Here is a 19,181-nt window from a genome sequence, read left to right as displayed (position 1 = left end):
ATATACGTTTTGTGCACATATAACATGTACTCAGTGTCTCTGAAACAATATGTGCTGCACGACAGAAATTACTTTCTGCTGAGGCACTTCATTTACATCTCAATGATACATGACTACTAGAGAACATTGCTCTTTACGGTAGTCAATCCACTTGTAAACACCATGATATCGCAGATATTAGGCAACACGTTACTAGGGATGAGAAAAGCCTAAAGGTTTGCAACAAAACATGATACTCCTAGCTACTACTGAATAAGAATTTGATTATTAACGTGTCTTCATAACCTCGTGTGGCGTTCGACTCTCAGTCAGCCTCTCAGTCAGCATAGACGTTTTCGTCGCCTTATTTCTAGTTAAATGTGTGCACATCTCGCTAATGGTGGACCAACATTGGACACTTCTCGTCTGTTCCTGGTTAGACAACGACGGTGGTAGGCGCTGGGTTCGAATCCTGATCAGGCAATACAACTTCAGTCGTTATTTAAGGTTCCAACCTCACTACTGGTGACAAACTGTCATATCTACATTCTGATTTTATGTACTTATTCAACAATCCGATTAGGTGCTGGGTTCGCATCCTTGTCACCAGCATTACATAATGGCATTTCAACTTTAAACATGTGCATCCTTTGTTCCTTGACAATGCAACAATATATGTCGTCTTTTGAGGTTAATTACCAAGAAGGTAATTGTCATGTTAGGGTTCCTGGTTTGTACAAACAATATGGTCATTTACGTTCAAGTTGAGAATTGATAACTGATACTGCTGCAAACGTCAATATTTGACGTCTCTTTCTGCCTAGTGAACGAGTCTCGATAAGGCACAAAGCTTTGCTTGGTAAACAATGGCTTTACGTTCTGGATTTGCATCCGGATCCAGAATGAAGATGTTGGACATGTCATTTGAAGTACAACTTTCTGTAAAAGTAACTGTTGATGAGTAATGTGAACAATGATATTACTTGTGATTCGCTGTTAGTGTTGAGATTTCCGTAGAGTGCTTGCCGCCGTGAATCACGTTTTCTTTTAACTCTTAGTATTACATAAAGTTGATGCGAAACCACTCCCTGTTGAATGTTGAACGACATTCAGCATATGTTGGGTAAACCTTTTAGACAGCAAAGAACTTGTTTCCAATTGCCACACAACTTTATAAATCCATATACTGTCTCAAATATTTAATTGTGCCTAAGGATTACTGAACGATTTGTGACAAAGTTAGTTATCCCATAACGTTTGAAATGCCACTTACTGTAATTAAGTTTAGTTTACAAATGTTAAGGACTGTCTGATCTCTTCTGTACTATCGTGGTGTTACTTAACATCTGGATGGACTGTCATAAAGACCGGTGTTCTCTAGTAGTCTCTAGCGGTACCCATTGTGTATCTTACAATGACTGTACTGTTGAGGGTTGCGACGATGTGCAACACAGATATGCTATGTTGGTTGCATACATTCAGGTGCAGCCTACACGTTGGAATTCAGGCTTGACTCACTTTTTTTCTGTCGAGTGTACATGTGATACAAACATAGATAACGGAAAAGGGCATGAGCTATCCTACACATCTCATGCATCAGATGTTGCAAAAGGCTAGCAGTGCAGCAAAATATGTGCAGTTTCTCTGCAACACTCACAGCTAAACAGAACAGAAGACGGTTTGAGTTTTTGGCGACTTCTCTAGGAACTGGTCACTTTAAAACTTAATATCTTGAAAAGTATTGGTCCAATGTTAATGAGCTTTTTATGGGTTGCAGGCATGTACATTTCTAGTGTAAACCCTAAGTTACATAATTTTCCTATCACAAGAAAAAAAGTTCTTACCATTTTTCTAAACAAACTTTTTCCTAGCCTAGAAAAAACTTATAATAGAAACCCTGGATTAGTTTTGAAGCTCTCTTTTTTGGTTATAAAAAACAGCAACCACTGTGACTGTACAGTGTGACACTGATTTAAAGAATATTATTGAAGAGTGGTTCTATGTGCACTGGAACATGCGATTAGCTGACAGTGGCCGAAGCCTGCAGCGGTAGTAGGGCTGAGTCAGCCATCTGCCAGTGAGGTGCACAATACCTTCACCCCTTTAGCTGGTCAGAAAGACAGAGCCGGTCGGGCAGACTAGAAACTTGGACATAGCAGCCGCAATGGGTTAAGTGTAAAAATTTACTACAGTCAACGTAGACAGAAACATTATAAATTCAAAACTTACACTGTTTGCAAGGAACTATGATAAATGTGCCTGCTTGAAGTGAGTGGTCAGGAAGGCATTATTTACTGTAGCTAGAAAACATTGTTACTGGACCGATACCACTGACTGCTAGTCTGCAGACTGTCCTACCCCAAACTACAAACTGTATAGCAAGTGTATAGCTAGCAGGATAAGAAGCTGAGGTTAACCTAAAATCTAAATTCACTGGTCTTCAACCATGTCCACAGTGATGTAAACATGCCTATTTACCTATATAGCACAGGCTTGGTTAATAATGTAAGGAAGGAAGATGATGACCACAAAATCTGCATTACATGCATTTTGATAACATGTCTATATTGTTACTGCTGCTATGAGGGCAATCACAAACTGTGCAAGCCCAAACCTTGTCTGTATATTTAAAGTTAAAGCAACGAAGATAGTGAAATTATGTGTACATGGTTTTTCATTTTACCTGAGCCATAAATACGTCTTTCTGTGCTGTGCTGTCAAAAAACAAATGTGGTCACAACTAAATTAATATAAAAATCATCAATAAAGCTGAACATTTCACCACATCATTTAAATGTTTTGTATTGCTGCATTACATGAGAGTAGCATTGCATTATTTAACTTAAAAGCCACTTTGTGCTGTAGAGACTGAATAGTAAGTTTTGTATTAGTAATGAGTAGCTTAACTCACATGATTCCATTTGCATGCATGTGAATATGGTATGCAAGTACTGAAACATGATTCTTTCAATTGCAGCTACTTGGTAATGAAGTTCAGCTGCATTGTGAATACAGTTTTATAATTATTCCCAGTGTGATTCATTCAAGGTTTTTTTTTCCTCTTCACCTAGTTTATGCCAATCTTAATGAAATACTTATTACTTTTATGACTTTCAGTAAATTACCCTCAGCCCAGCCTCATCCAATTGCCAATACTCAGTGGTGAGGTTCAAGTGGTGGGTCTCTGCTCAATGACACAGGCACAACAGCAACAATGGCATTAATAATAGCAGTCAAAATCTGATGCAAGTGTGTATATAAAAAGTAAACTAAGCATACATTGCCTGTACAAAAGAGAAAGAAGACTGTCACATTACAAGCTCAATTAATTCAGTTGTAGAGATGCCACAATATTTTCCGTTGTTTACTAAATAAATTTTTCTAATTTAAAAAAAAATTAATGCCTAGATGCAATTTTTTCCCTTAATATTGTTAAAGCACAATAACTAGTTTCAGTTGCATTCTGCAAAACCACCTTCAGATCTTAAACAAATAGAGGAAAATCAACCACACATATAACAAATCCATTTAACAGTATTGTATAAGTCATATGTTACTTAGCAGTAAAAGCAACAACATGTTACTTATACAATATTATTAAGTGGATTTGTTACAAGTTCACTTTTGCTATTGGCATTGGCTCTCCTTATGAATTTCGTTCAGCTGTTATACATTGTTTTATATCCTACTTTATTGTACAAAATTTTCTTGCGCTAATTTTCCTCTGCTTTTTGCAAACTGAAGATGGTTTCAGAAAGCAACTGAAACTAGTTATTATGATTTAATTGCATAAGGGGGGAAAATTGTGGTCCAGGCACTAATTTCTTTTTAAATTAAAAAGAAAATTAATAAATTATATTAAGACTACTGTATACTCTCTGACAGTCAGCCTTCATTAATTTTCCATTATGGTTGAATTTTTGGGACGTCCTTCACATGGGTCTACTCCAAGAGAAAGTTTAACACATCTAAATTTAGCTGCCTGTTTCTTAACTGTTCCAAATGATGGAGTTCATTCTTTGTAAGCCTTTAAGAACTTTGGATGTACTGCCATTGGTGATTATGAATCCAAAACAAACAATTTTATCATAGCACTGTATACAAGTTCATCTATTGGAACTATTTTAACTAGCTGTATAAACAAATATTCTGGGTATCAAACTGTGGACTTGACTTACACTATTATGCAACATGTGTGAACATGTTTCTACAACCAAACTGGGTTGATATCAATGGCACCTCCTCCCGTATAGTAAAGGATTTGGTATGTCTTAAGCATCAGGAAGAACAATGAAATGTATTTTCAGACATGCAGTGGACTTTAGTATGTCATAATTAATCTATGTAATTTCTTTACTGAATTTTAGTACTTACTGACGTGGTGGTGTTGGCACAATTTTAGCCTTGATGGACAGGTTAACAGAAGAATGTCGAGAATCTGTCTCTCCATCTTCAGGTGGTGACTCTACTGAGACTGTTATATGTCCCTGTGCAATTCCTTCCCAACCTGCAGCTGCTCTTGCGACAGAAATACTGATTGCCAGCCAGCCGGACCATGGCCACAGAAGTTCAGAGTGTGTTAATGACACATCAAGGTGGTGTCCAAACTGTGGAGTATACGGATGCCACCGTACCTCTGTCACCCGACCTGAGACACCCAGACCATTAAGAATGGTCACATTTACAATGGTTGGCATGGCCCCGTAGTAGAGCGGTTGTGTGCAGTATGGCCACATGTACTGGCACTCACTGAGATCTATGTAGCTGCAAAAAAGATACAAAATCTATGGAAACTTTTGTTTGTGACAATATTAGGGATGCGAAAGACATTCTTCAGATAGCAAATTATGTACCAAAAACAGAGTAAGAAAGACTAAAATCATAAAACATTCAGATGGTTTATACACTAATCAGCCAGAATATTATGACCACCTACCTAATAGCTGGTATGTCCACCTTTGGTACAAATAACAGCAGTGATGTGTCATGGCATGCAAGCAGTGAGGCCTTGGTAGGAGGGAGCTGGCACCACATCTGCACACACAAATCACCTAATTCCCATAAATTCTGGGGAGGGGGGGGGGGGGGGGGGGGGTGGCGGCGATGAGCTCTGACACCACATTCAATCACATCCCAGATGTGTTCAACTGCGTTCAGATCTGGTGAGTTGGAGAGTCAGAACATCAATTGGAACTCACCACTGTTTTCCTCAAACCATTCCATCACACTCCTTGCCTTGTGACATGGTGCATTATCTTGTTGAAAAATGCTGCTGCTGTCAGGAAAAATGGTTGTCATGAAGGGGTCTACATGGTGTCTGCAACCAGTGTACGATACTCCTTGGCCGTCATGTTGCCTTGCATGAGATCCACTGGATCTGTGGATGTCCGTGTGAATGTTCCCCAGAGTATACTGGAGCCACTGCCAACTTGTCTCTGTACTGCACACAGGTGTCATCCATTTGTGCCATCTGAATATGATTAACAGCACAACATAAAGAGATGGGAACAGTAAAGGAAAGTATTACAAAACTTATTTACATCCCTCAGCTACATTTATCATATTCCTACCATACTTTTTCCAATCTGATCTGTGTATCTTCCTTTAGATTCTGTCACTGTCTTTTCTTTTCACCATCAATTCGGCTTCACAGAAGGCTCACCCACATCCATATAGTTTTGACTGCAATCATAATTATGTCTTCCACATCCATCTGTTCTCTAGTCCATCTGGTCATTTTACTCTTTCTCCATTTCCCATCATATATCTACACTTCTTTCTGAGCAACTCTCAAGTTTTGAATGGTTTCCTGACAAAGTCCATGATTCACTGACATATCAGAAATAGTAATGCATACCAACTGTACACTTTTCAGTTTAGAACAAGTGAAACTTACATTTTTAAAACCCTATTTGGCTTATAAAACACAGTCTAGGTCACTTTTTCTCTGCTTTCTTCTTTTCAACATAATAATCTAATTTTGTCATACTTGTTTTCCAGGTCTACTTTCATATTTGGTCTATGAAGTCCAACCACTCATCATTGAAGTTCATCTGTATTCAGACAAACAGTACACTAACATAAGCAAAATGAAAGCGATTTGTATATGTCCCGTGTTCTCCCAATGCAATAATCTGAAAGATTTTTTTTACTACTGCTGAGAATTGTTTTGGTGATATAGAAACTACCCACCTAATTGCTATTTCAATTTTGAATTTCTTACTATCTCGATGATGTCTAACCAAAGCTGTAGTACTCACATATATATTCCACAGTTTACTAACATAGGTTGAATCAGTGCATTGTTTTACAAGGTTTGTGTGTACAGATTTGGTCAAAAATGAGTCAAAAAGCTTTCTCTAAACCTCTAAAGGGCAGGAAAAGCAGTAATTCATAGTCACTGCTCAATTTCTATGATTTCATTCACAACTTGCAGATTGTCAACCTCTAAAGTGAGCTTGTCCCTACACCTGATTAAAATGCATTTCTCTTTCTATTAGCTTGGTGATAATTTTAGAGAATATCTTATACATCATGGACAGGAAACTGAAGAGTTGAAGTTTTTTTGTGTCTTGTTAGTCTCTTCTCTTCTGAAGAATAATTACAAGTATTCTTCCAGTTTTTTTATAACTATCTTTAGAGAAAGACATCCTATAAACAATTCTGGCAATTCCATTTGAATTACTTTGCCTCTAAAGTCAGCCATTTATACTTAAACACTAACATCTATGACACCTTTCTTACCTCATAGCTCAAATTTCTTTAAACAGCATCCATAATGTCAACAATCTAGGAAAAGATAGACTGTTATTTACTGTAAAGAAGACACATTAAGTTGCAGACTGGCACAGTCAAAAGACACTTACAAATAGATTTTGGTGACAGCCCTCATTAGCAGAAGAGAAACACACACCATTCACAAATGCAAGCAAGCACACCTCACACCCACATGATTGCCAACTATGGCAGCTCAGACCAGAATGCAACTATTACGTGGGATGGCAGCAGCAATCTGGAGGGGGCGGGGAAGGGGAAAGGATTTAGTGTATGGGTGAAAGGACAGAAGAATGCTGCCTGGCAGAGTTTGCAGGGACTAGAATGCCAGCAGGGACTAGAATGCCAACAGGTACAGCTTCAGGAGGCTGTGGGGCAGGGAGGTGGGGAAAAAAAGAGTGAAAAGGAAAGGAGCAGGGAAAGATGGGCGGTTGCACTGGCAGAGGGTGGCAAACAAAGAGGCTGGGAGACTATGATGGGAAGGAGATGACAGGATAGAGGGCATGGAAACTGTTGAGTGGAGGGTGTGGGGACATAGATTGAGGCTGGGGTAATTGTGGAAGCAGAGAATGTGTTGTAAGGATAACTTCCATATGCGCAGTTCAGAAAGGTTCAGATGACATGGGCAGTGAAGCATCCACTGGAATCAAGTGTGTTATGCTCAGCTGCATGTTGTGCCACAGGGTGATCTACTTTGCTCTTGGACACAGTTTGGCAGTGGCTGGTCCTCACGGCAGACAGCTGGTTGGTACTCATACAAATATAAAAACCAGTACAATGATTGCAGCAGAGCTGGTAAATGACATGGTTGTTTTTGCAAGTGGTCCAGTCTGTGATGGGGTAGGATGAACCTGTGACAGGACTGGAATAGAAAGTGCTTGAGCAGGTCTTGTATCTGAGTCTTCCACAGGTATATGATCCTTGTGGCAAGGGTTTGGGATTGGGAGTGCCATAGGGATGGACTAGGATGTTGTGGAGATAGGGTGGGTAACAGAACACCAATTTAGGAGGGGTGGGAAGGATTTTGGGTAGGATGTCCCTTATTTCATGGCATGATGATGGGTAATCAAAGCTGTGTTGAAGGATGTGGTTCAGTTGTTCCAGTTGGTGCCTGTCTGTGAAGGCCTTGGTAAGACTCTCACAGGTGAAGTGGGTGGGTGAGAAGATGTTGAGGATGTGAAGGAATGAAGATAGGGTCTCCTGCCCCAAGCCCAGATCATGGAGATATCATAAATGAACCTGAACCAGGCTAAGCATTTGGTGTTCTGGGAGGCTAGGAGGGCCTCCTTAGATGGCCTATGAACAGGTTAGCATAGGAGAGTGCCATGTGGGTGCCCAGGCTGTGCTGCAGATTTGTTTGTATACCTTCCCTTCAAAGGAGAAGTAGTTGTGGGTTACGATAAAGTTAGTAAGGTGAATGAGGTAGTGGATTTAGATTCTGAAGGATGTTGGGAAAGGTAGTTTCAGTAGTGGTAAGATCACGGGCGTGAGGAATGTTGGTGTATAGGGAGATGGCATCAACAGTGACAAGTAGGGATCCAGGTGGTAAAGGGGTGGGGATGGTGAAAGAAATGGTTGATACCTATGACGTGGGAGGCTAAAAGATGGGTAACTAGTTGGAGATGCTGGTCAATAAGGGCTACAATTCTTTCAGTGGGGCGACAATAAGCAGCCACAATGGGGCATTCGGGATTGTCAGGTTTGTGGATTATTTGGGAGTAGAAGATGGATGTGCAGGGTGTCATGGGGGTGAGTGGGGAAATGGATTTAGTGGAGAGTTCTGAGAAGGGACTAAGGCATTAAGCAGGTTGGAGTTTGTGATGGACTTCTGGGATGGGATCACTTTGGCAGAGTTTAAGGGTGGAGGAATCAGATAATTGGCAGAGGCCTTCTGCCAGGTAGTGACTGTGATTTATAACAACAGTGGTGGAAAGTTTGTCTGCAGATAGTATGATCAGGTCAGGATTTGTTTTGAGGTTGTCTATGGCCATTCTTTCCTCTGCTGAAATGTTGGTATTCAAAGGATGGGCCTGGGGAAGGATGCCTAAGCCAACTTGGAGATAAGGAATTCCTGGAAGGTGACAGCAGGTGGTTCGGTGGTAGGGGGGAGGGAGGAGGATCATGGTTGGATGGTGGTATGAACTGGGAGAGGTGGGTTCAATGCCGGAATTACATTGGTTTGGTTGGAGGGATTCGTGGCAAAGAATTTATTCTATTGCAGGTATCAGGAGAAGGGGAGTGGGTCTTTGAAAAGTACAGTGAGATCAAATTTGGGTGCAGGGCTGAAGGTGAAGCCTTTGCATAGTTTGTGGAGCTGACAGTTTTGGTGAAAAGTGTTATGGGAATGTTTCGGCTCCAGACTTGGTAGAGTGTTGGTAGGGAGCTTTGGGGGACATGACGAGTTGAAAAGGTAGGCTAGGCAGGCTTTAGATGCTATGAGGGGTGGATGAGGAGGAACACTGTGGGTAGGATAAGAATTGGATAGTGGTGCATCGAGGTAGGACGTTTAGCAGGTTGGGTAACTTATGGAGGTGGTGTCTGGAACACTCCTCCAGGTGGTGGAGAACAACAGATTCTATTTCAGAGATGTGATGTATGGAGCACGGACTGCACAGTAAAAGTACCTTGCGAAGGAAGCAGAAGTGGTTCTGGGATGCCTGTGCCATGGAGATGTGTTTTTGCAGTACCAGGTTTGTGAGGGCCAGGGACTGGCAGAATGTTATTATGTGGGACTGGGTTTTAGCCAGGGAAAGTGATACTTTTCTGAACTAGTACAAAAAGACAGAGCAGGGAGTCCATTGTGGCAGGAATGGTGTAAGGGAAATGGGAATGATGCAGAAATGAGCAAAACAGGTGTTGACAGTTGTGTGAGGCCCTGGATAAGAAGAAAGACAAATAAAAAATACGTAAAGACACACAGAAACATGCACAGATATGCTAAAAACATGCAAAGTCAGATTTTTGTTATTAAGTATTTGGGTTTCTGATTGATCTCTTGAACTGTTCAAATGAACCTTACTGAACTTTTTATTATGTTTTTCAGCTTCACATTGCACTATTGGTATAATACACCAGTTTTGACTTGTTACCAAATCGTCATCAGATAATTTGAATATATCAGATAGCAACTTGTCTGCATCTTCAAATCATCTGATGACAGCTTGCTAATAAGTCAAAACTGTGCAGCCTCACAGAAAAGGACTCTCAGAATGTTTCAAACAGTATGAGGAATGGACACAAGTTCATTCACACACACACACACACACACACACACACACACACACACACACACACACACACATTCATTCATTCATTCATTCATTCATCATGTTCCATGGATGAAATGAAATGTCATGTGGCTAGGGCCTCTCATAACAACGGGGATGTGGAATGAGTAAAGGTATACAAGGTAAGGCATAGGTACCACAGAAACTTAATCTGTACACAATAATAATAATACACTATCACTCTATTGCTTATTGTTACTATGATTCTGCCATCTACATTTAACTAATTACATCAAAAAGAAAGCTGATACTTTGAAAAGTTGCTGGCTTTTCAGTTTTATAATAAAGCTGCTATCTATCTACTATGAAGTTCAATGGGTTCTACTTTGAAGATGGTGAACACTAAACCAACATATTTGATAAGTACACAAATTTGCAGCATCGGTCCAGTTCCTATCCTGAAAGAACTTAGAGCATAAGATTTTTTGGCAATGTGTAAGGCTTCTGCACTGACCGAGTTTACCATTTAGGGGAGAGGAATGAGGTGTGGAAAAGGAGAGAGCAGAGAAGAGAGAAAGCCTGGTGTGGGCATTGGCAGAGAGTGGCGCACAAAGAGGGCAAGAGGACTTGAGTCAGAAGGAGGTGATAGGACACATAGGGCAAAAACTGTTGGGTGGAGGTTGTGGGGACAGTAGGTTACTGTAGGTTGAGCAGTGACAATTTTGGGAGCAGAGAGTGTGTTGTGAGGGTAATACCAATCTGCGCAGTTCAGGAAAGTTGGTGGTGGAGGGGAGGATCCAGATGGCCCAGGTTGTGAATCAGGTATTGAAATCACCTATGTTGTGTTCAGCTGCATGTTGTGCCACAGGGTGGTCCACTCTGCTCTTGGCCATAGTTCGGTACTGGCCGTTCATCCTGGTGGACATCTGCTTGGTAGTCATACCAATGTACAAACAGCTGTGCAATGACTGGAGCAGAGGTGGTATATCACGTGGCTGCTTTCACAGGTGGTTTGACCTCTAATGGGGTTGGATAAGCCTGTAACAGGACTGGAATAATAGGTACTGGGTGGGTGGATTTAACAGGTCTTGCTCCTGGGCCTTTCACAGAGATACAATCCCCTTGGCAAGGGGTTGGGATGGGAGTGGGAGAGGGATGGACTAGGATGTTGTGGAGGTTGGATGGGAAATGGAACACCACTTTAGGAGGGGAGGATAGAATCTTGGGTAGGATGTTCCCCATTTCAGAGCATCATTACAGATAATCAAAGCCCAGATGAAGGATGTGTTTCAGTTGTTCCAGTCTGGGATGGTACAGGTGACAAAGAGGAGCTCCTTTGCAGCTAGTTCTTCGGGTGATGGGAAGATTGGGGGGGGGGGGGGGGGGGGGTCGGGATATGGCACAGGAAATCTATTTGCAGACCAGGTCTGTAGGATAGCGCCTGTCTGTAAAGGCCTTTGTGAGACCTTCAGCATACTGGGCAAGATAGTTGATATGCCATCCCCACGTGGCCATATCATATGGAGGAATTTTTTCATGTGGAAGGGAGGACAGCAGTCAAAATGCAAATACTATTTGTGGTTGGTGGGTTTAATGTGGACAGAGGTGTGGATGGAGCCATGAGAGAGGAGGATACTGACGTCCAGGAAGGTGGCATGCTGGGTTGAGGAGGACCAGGTGAAGTGGATGGGAGAGAAGGTGTTGAGGTTGTAAAGGTATGACGATAGTACGTCTTGGCCCCGAGTCCGGATCATGAAGATATCATCAATGAACCTGAACCAGACCAGGGGTTTGAGGTTTTGAGAGGCTAGAAATGTTTCCTCTAGACAGCCCATGATCAGGTTGGCATAGGAGGGTGTCATGTGACAACCCACGGCTTACTGTGAATTTGTTTGTGTACCTTCCTACACCTACCATCAACAGTACCTACATTTTGACAGCTGCTATCCCTTCCACGCCAAAAATTCCCTCTTGTACAGCCTGGTCATGAAGGGACAGTGTATCTGCCATGAATAGAACTCCCTTGTCCAGTATGCTGAAGGTCTCACAAAGGCCTTCACAGACAGGCACTTTCTCTGAGACCAAGACACTGGAAAAATTGAACTACATCCTTCATCAAGGCTTTGGTTATCTATCATCATGCCTTGAAATGAAGGACATTCTACCTAAGATCCTTCCCTCCCCTCCAAAAGTTGTGTTCTGTCACCCACCCAACATCCACATCATCCTACTCTATCCTTTTGCTACTCCTAATCCCAATCTCGACCGCTTGGCACTAGGATCACATTCTTTTGGAAGACCCAGGTGCAAGAACTACCCGATCCACCCACCCAGTATCCCTTATTCCAGTCCTGTCAGAGGCTTATCCTACCCAATCAGAGGGCAGACCACATGTGAAAGCAGCTGTGTCATATAACAACTCTGCTCCAATCATTGCACAACTTTTTATAATGGCATAACTACCAACCAGCAGTCTACCAGGATGAACATAATCTGCTTGATTTAAATTTCTGTTTCACTACCCAGGCCGTCTGGATCCTCCCCTCAACCGCTAGCTTTTCTGACCTGCACAGGTCGGAATTATCTTCACAACACATTTTCCACTCCCAAAATTCTCTCTCCTCAACCTACCGTAACCTAATGTCTCCACAGCCTCCACCAAACAGTTTCCACTTCCTCTACCCTATCACCTTGTTCCAATTCACAACCCCTCACCCTTATTGTGCACTTCTCTCTGACAATGAATCCACTGGTCTTTTTCTCTTCTCTGTTCCTCTCTTTTACTGCCCCCCCCGCCCCACTGCACCTGGCCGCCTTGTCCCCTGCTGCCATCTAGTCCCTGAATGCTCCACCAGGTGTTGCTGACACCTCTTCCCCCACCCGTTGCCTGTTATCTCTCCCCCTTCTCCACCCGAATCTCCAGATTGCTGCTTTTGATCAACACAACAGTTGCAATCTGGCTGGAGCGGTCAGAGAGAGTGGTCGTGTGCGAATGAGATGTGCTTCTTTATGTGAATGGCGGTTTTCTTTTCTAAAGAAGGCTTTGGTCGAAAGTTCAACATGTAACAGTCTTTTTGTAGTGCCTGTTTGCAACTTAACATGTCATCTTTACAGTGAATAGCAATCTATACTTTTCATAATGTTGTTATTATTGGAAATGTTGGCTCATGGAAGGGGTTCATCAGGGAGGTTCATTTAAAATTCTAGTCCGAATCTACTAGAAAGTGATTACCATGGTTAAATGCAAATGGTTAACGGCAAAGGTCCCGAGTTCGAGTCTCGGTCCGGCACACTGTTTCAATCTGCCAGGAAGTTTCATATCAGCGCACACTCCGCTGCAGAGTGAAAATCTCATCCTGGAAACATCCCCTAGGCTGTGACTAAGCCATGTTTCCACAATATCCTTTCTTCCAGGAGTGCTAGTTCTGCAGGTTCACAGAAGAGTTTCTGAGAATTTTGGAAGGTAGGAGATGAGGTACTGGCAGAATTAAAGCTGTGAGGACGGGTCGCGAGTTGTGCTTGGGTGGCTCAGTTGGTGGAGTACTTGCCCGCGAAAGGCACAGGTTCCGAGTTCGAGTTTCGGTCCATCACACAATTTTAATCTGCCAGGAAGTTTCATATCAGTGCACACTCTGCTGCAGAGTGAAAATCTCAGTCTGGAAACATCCCTAGGCTGTGGCTAAGCCATGTCTCCGCAATATCCTTTCTTCCAGGAGTGCTAGTTCTGCAAGGTTCGCAGAAGAGCTTCTGCAAGGTTTGGAAGGTAGGAGACGAGGTACTGGCGGAATTAAAGCTGTGAGGATGGGTCGTGAGTTGTGCTTGGGTAGCTCAGTTGGTAGAGCACTTGCCTGCGAAAGGCAGAGGTCCCGAGTTCGAGTCTCAGTCCGGCACACAGTTTTAATCTGCCAGGAAGTTTCATGGTTAAATGTATTCTGAAAACTCTGAAAGGTGGTTTGTCAAGAACACAGACCTGCTAAAAAAATGTGATTGACAAAATGGCAAAATAGAAAGGACACACAGTTGTCTGCTTTCCACCCTATAATTATGATGTGAGTGCAGTAGAGCTTGCATGGGCAAAAATAAAACCCTTGTGTATAAAGTGCAACACTATAGGTGACATGTCCAAAAACACTCTGTTTAAGACTGCATGTGAATCTCTTCCATTGGTAACTGCTGACAGCTGGAAAATATACTGTAGGAAGGTATAACAACTGGAAGAATACTACTGGAGGCATGAGGGTGTTGTCGAATTTGCAACAAACAAAAAGTTATTAATACCGTTGAGTCTGACAGTAACAACAATAATGTCTCATGCACAGATGAGGGGCATAATGAGACTGATTCTGAGTGATTCATGAGTACTTACTACTCAGCATTACATATCTGAATAAACTATTTCTAATGCCAAAACATATGTTCTACTACTGGTTCTTCGTAATTTCAAATTGCCTATGAGAAATGATATGGAATTAGTAGCAACAAGCACCATCATTCAACATGGAACTATCGATTCTGATTCAACTTTTATTACACCCTTGCCTCAGCATTTACTTTCGTAAACATGCAATACATAGCAGTTGACATCTGCTACGACAGCATTGCCAACACAGCTTGATGCTAGCACAGCTTTTCCCTTTCTCATTGTTCTTCACTCATCGAGAACCTAAGTGAGCTTACTCCACTCCCCACACCACCGTCACAATTCGCTCTTCTTGTGAACAGACTGTGTGGCCCACACTGACTTCTACCTTCCTTCAAAGTTACGGAGTATTTGTGACCTGTTTTAGAGTGTGGAATCCATTATCATGGACAAAAATTGATATGGCATTGGAAGAAGAACAGACTAAAATTGTGCTCGTGTGTGTGTTTGTGTGTGTGTGTGTGTGTGTGTGTGTGTGTGTGTGAGAGAGAGAGAGAGAGAGAGAGAGAGGGAGAGAGGGGGGGGGGAGAGAGAGAGAGAGAGAGAGAGAGAGAGAGAGAGAGAACACATCTGAACATCAATTTAATCAATATAAGCACTCACTGTTAATAAATGTAAATAATACAGTTAAGACCATTTGGTCTCATGCTGCATATTATCGATCTGTACCTGTAGCTGCCTTGGGGGAGGAGGGGGGGAATTCTACTCACCCAGCAGCAGCAAGAAAATACACACACAAAAAGGTGTAACTTACACAAGCTTCCGGAGTCAGTGGCTCCAAATGTCTGCATATGTTAAGCCTTTTTGTGTGTGTGTTCTGCTGTCACTTGGTGAGTAGATATTTGATGTATCCAATTACATTATATAATCAGAAACTGATTATTTTCATTGTTATAAACATGAAATGAAACAAATAAAACTTCAATAGAGTTTCTGTATAGCCAGTAGGTACATTTGGATGATTCTACACACAATTGAGTTGATAAGTTTTTCATATTGTAAGCATATCACAACATTCTTACTATCACAGTCACACAAAGATCATACCTTGGACTCAAGCTAGCCTGTGGCTTGTAACTGTTGAGTATGTGAAATGCCTTCAACAAGTCAAGCTTCCCATGTCCTTGCTCGAACATATTCACACCAGGTAATCTACGAGCAGATGCCATTAGCGCCTGCTTCATACTGGCTGGGTTTATTACATTTCCTCGATGTAAGACACCACTGAAATAATCAGAACAAACATGTTTTCAACTGAATTATGGTACTTCTAAATTCAGAAATGAAACAGCAGAAACTAAACAGTAAAAGTACCTAGTTACCAATCTGTACAGTTGGGGAAAAATGGGAATAGGGCTGACAGATGAATTAATCTTTATTTTGCGGATTGCACACTGATGGAATTTGAACTGGAAGAAACTTGTTACTGAGCTTGTCAAACAGCTCATCTTTGCAGCTTCTGATTTTCACATAATTACTAGTATGAAAAATAAATGAATCAACATATTAACATATTTTGCATATTTCCAGTAACATCTCATGGTAAAATTTCATGTGGGTAACTCATCAGATCAGAATAGAGTATTGATTGCACGAAATTTGTCATAAGCAGTCCACTGCAATTTGAGAAGGAGAATATTAACATATACAGCTACAGCACCATAAGAAAAATGACATTTTTTACTCTTTACTAAAGCTGACAGTGGTTCAGAAATGAGTTCAATATGCACCTACAAGTCTTTTATCATTTGTCTAATAAATCTAAAATAAAATCATTTCTTCTGGACAACTCATATTCACCTGACAGCCATTTAATTAAGCAATGGTAGCATGTGTAGTATAGTAGAGAAAAATATGTTTATTTTTAAATCTGTGTTTTAGTTTTAACATCAGAAGTGACAAAACTAATATGTACATTTTCAGTCAATTTAAGCCACTGGGCTTATTAGTATTTGTACATAACCATTCATACAAACAAACAAATCATGTATACACAGCCTGTAAACTAATTGATTCCACATCATTTTGACAGAAATTCTACTTTTATCTACGGAACATGTAATTAGTTAGCTGAGATAGTTTTTTCCATCTTGAATGCACAGAAAAGCAGGAAAAATGAAAGCTTGGGGAAAGTAGTGTAGCAGGAACAAAAAGGAAAGGTATGATGAGGTGATACACTAGTGTATTCAGTCTAGGACTAGGGAAAACTGGCAGATTTTATTAAAGGAGTTGTTCTGATTATGTTCTTGGATTAGAAAGCCTAAACCAGGGTAGTTGACCAAAATACCATCAATGTTTCATCACAATGTCATGCCAGTTAGTAAATAAAGCTTTGGAAATATGCAAGTAGAGATTATGGAAACTAACTTGCAGGTAAGTATGAAAGAAATAGGGAAGTAACAAACACAGGATTACAGGCAGGGTGAAGAGCACAAAGGAATACAAATTGGTACAAAGATCAGTACTGAGTAGGGGATACAGGACAGCAAAACAAAAATTGAAGTTTCATATGCATATGTACAGAGGACTGAAATTTGTTGGGGGACTCAATGCCTTACCCTTTTACTACTGTCTTACAGGGTCTTTCCAAGCACTGAGTATGTAATTTGAGCTACTGCAGTTCGTTACTGTTCAGTCATCCATGTGAGTATTTAGTGTATTTTGCCAAAACAGAAAGAACAAGAGAATTAAAACTGAAACTATGCCCTTGAATTATAACAGATCGCTATTCACCAAACAGAAGGCACTGAGTAGCAGACAGGCACATTTGAAGGTAGACTGTTGGAAAATACCGGCTTTCGGATAAAGCCCTTCATCAGATGAGAGACAAACACACATATTCATACAAGCACAACTCAAAATACATTATCACTGTTGTCTCTGGGCCCTGTAGCACCACAGCAGTGAGTGGTTATCTCAGTTGGGGTAGATAGTGGGGGAACAGAAGAGGCATGGGGTGGGTGGCAGGAGAGATGGCAAGGAGGGAGTGAGGAAAGATACTGTTGTACTACATGTATGAGTGTACACATGGTGGGCTGCTGGGTGGAGCATCGGGAGAGCTATGCTGGTGGGGGGAGAGAATGGGGATAAGGAAAGCACAGATAGGGGAGATGGGAGAGGGGGACAAGGATGTATGTTTGTGTGAAGCTAAAGTGAGAGAAGGAAAGGCGACAGAGGCAGTGACTACCACAGGTTGCAGCCAAGACGGTTATGGGAATGAAGGATGTGTTGCAGGGAGAGTTCCCAACTGTGCAATTCAGAAAAGCTGGTGTTGGTGAGAAGAATCCAAATAGCATGGGCTGTGAAGCAGTCACTGAAGTCAAACACATAATATAGAATGGGATGCTTGGCAACTATGTGGTCTGGCAGTCTCTTGGGCAAAATTGGCGATGGTCTTTTGTGGGGACAGACATACTAGTGGTCATGTTCATACAGAATGCTGCACAGCAGTTGCAGCTAAGTTGGTTGACTCTATGGCCGCTTTCACAGGCAGCCTTTTCTTTGATGGGACAGGAAACACCTGTGACAGGTCTTGCATCTTGGTCATGTGTAAGGATACTACCCCTTGAGCAACAGACTGGGAGCAGGGATGGGACAGGGAAGAATAATAGTATTGTGTAGGTTAGGAGGGCAGCTGAATACCACAGTGGGAGGGGTAGGGAGTGTGACATGACGAGAAGTCAGCTCGTGGGGGTACAGGCAGTGGTAAATGCTTTGATAGCTTGCGATGGTCGACTGACGAGCTGGGAAATGCTGGCAGGCTAGTTGCCAAATGCTGGATGCAGGGATTTTCCCAAGGCCAAGTGTGCATATTACATTTTCAATGAAACTACATTACAGACCCTACAAACATGATACAGGAAAAATGAAGTACACTACAAAATTTTTAATAATTTGTTTAATAATGTGTTGTTATTTTAATAAGAGGATACATACTGACCGCAATCATTTTAACTGTATCCTAATATCTTACAAATATGTGCAAAAAGCTTTAGACATAATAGGTGACCAGTATTTAAGCACCCTGCAAGGATTCAGTAGTGTTTGACGTCACATATAGTAATGTTATTTAGGAGTGAGCTGTAGGACACAGGCAGTCTTTTGTCTTGAGTAATTTTTTGCTGCTTGGTGGCCATGGTGCTGTGTTCAAAACGGCTGTGTGTCTTAGAAGCTGCACGAGTTATACACAGAATGCATCAAAAAGAATTTTCCGATTTGGCGTGTCTATATCCCTGAAACTAATAAACATATTCAATGAATTTTGTCTTTTGATGAATGGGAAACAAAAAGATTTTTTCATACCTTTTCGTAGGTGTTTAATAGTTTGTTTCATACCTCTTTGTAAGTATTTAATATGCCCCACCTTGAGATGCACAGCATATGTCGAAGCGGTATTCGAATTGTTCCCACACTGCAGCGAGCATGTCTGGAGTTACAGCTTCCACAGCTGCTGTTATGTGATATCTCAGTTCATTCACTGTTGATGGTAATGGATGCACATAAACAGAATCTTTTATAAACCCCCACAAGAAATAATCACATACAGTCAGGCCCAGTGACCTTGAAGGCCAGTAATGTACGGCTGAATCATTTGGTCCAGTGCGACCAATCCATTGTTCAGTAATCCTTTGATTTAAAAATTCATGCACATCCAAATACCCGCATGGCTGTGCCCCATCCTGTTGATAAATGAAGTCGTTTGAATCGGTCTCCAACTGTGGGAAAAGAAAGTTCTCAAGTATATCGAGACACGGATTCTCAGCAAAGAAAAATTGACCATA

The 19,181-nt window shown here is 41.5% G+C and overlaps 1 protein-coding gene across 4 annotated transcripts in view; it reads right to left on the bottom strand.

The window, feature by feature from the left end:
- LOC126483719 (membrane-bound transcription factor site-1 protease) overlaps positions 1 to 19,181 on the bottom strand; it is a 132,274-nt gene that overhangs the window by 24,991 nt on the left and 88,102 nt on the right. For all 4 annotated transcript variants that reach the window (XM_050106818.1, XM_050106821.1, XM_050106820.1 and 1 more), the window contains exons 9-10: positions 15,448 to 15,624; positions 4,354 to 4,743 (exon numbers count right to left, since the gene is read on the bottom strand). In XM_050106818.1, the coding sequence (XP_049962775.1) occupies positions 4,354 to 4,743; positions 15,448 to 15,624 (567 nt within the window). The remainder of the gene's footprint in view (positions 1 to 4,353; positions 4,744 to 15,447; positions 15,625 to 19,181) is intronic.

The sequence above is a fragment of the Schistocerca serialis genome, chromosome 6 (assembly GCF_023864345.2).
Source record: "Schistocerca serialis cubense isolate TAMUIC-IGC-003099 chromosome 6, iqSchSeri2.2, whole genome shotgun sequence".
Lineage (NCBI taxonomy): Eukaryota > Metazoa > Arthropoda > Insecta > Orthoptera > Acrididae > Schistocerca > Schistocerca serialis.
The sequence above is the reverse complement of the archived record's forward strand: the minus strand, read 5'-3'. Positions and strand labels throughout refer to the sequence as shown.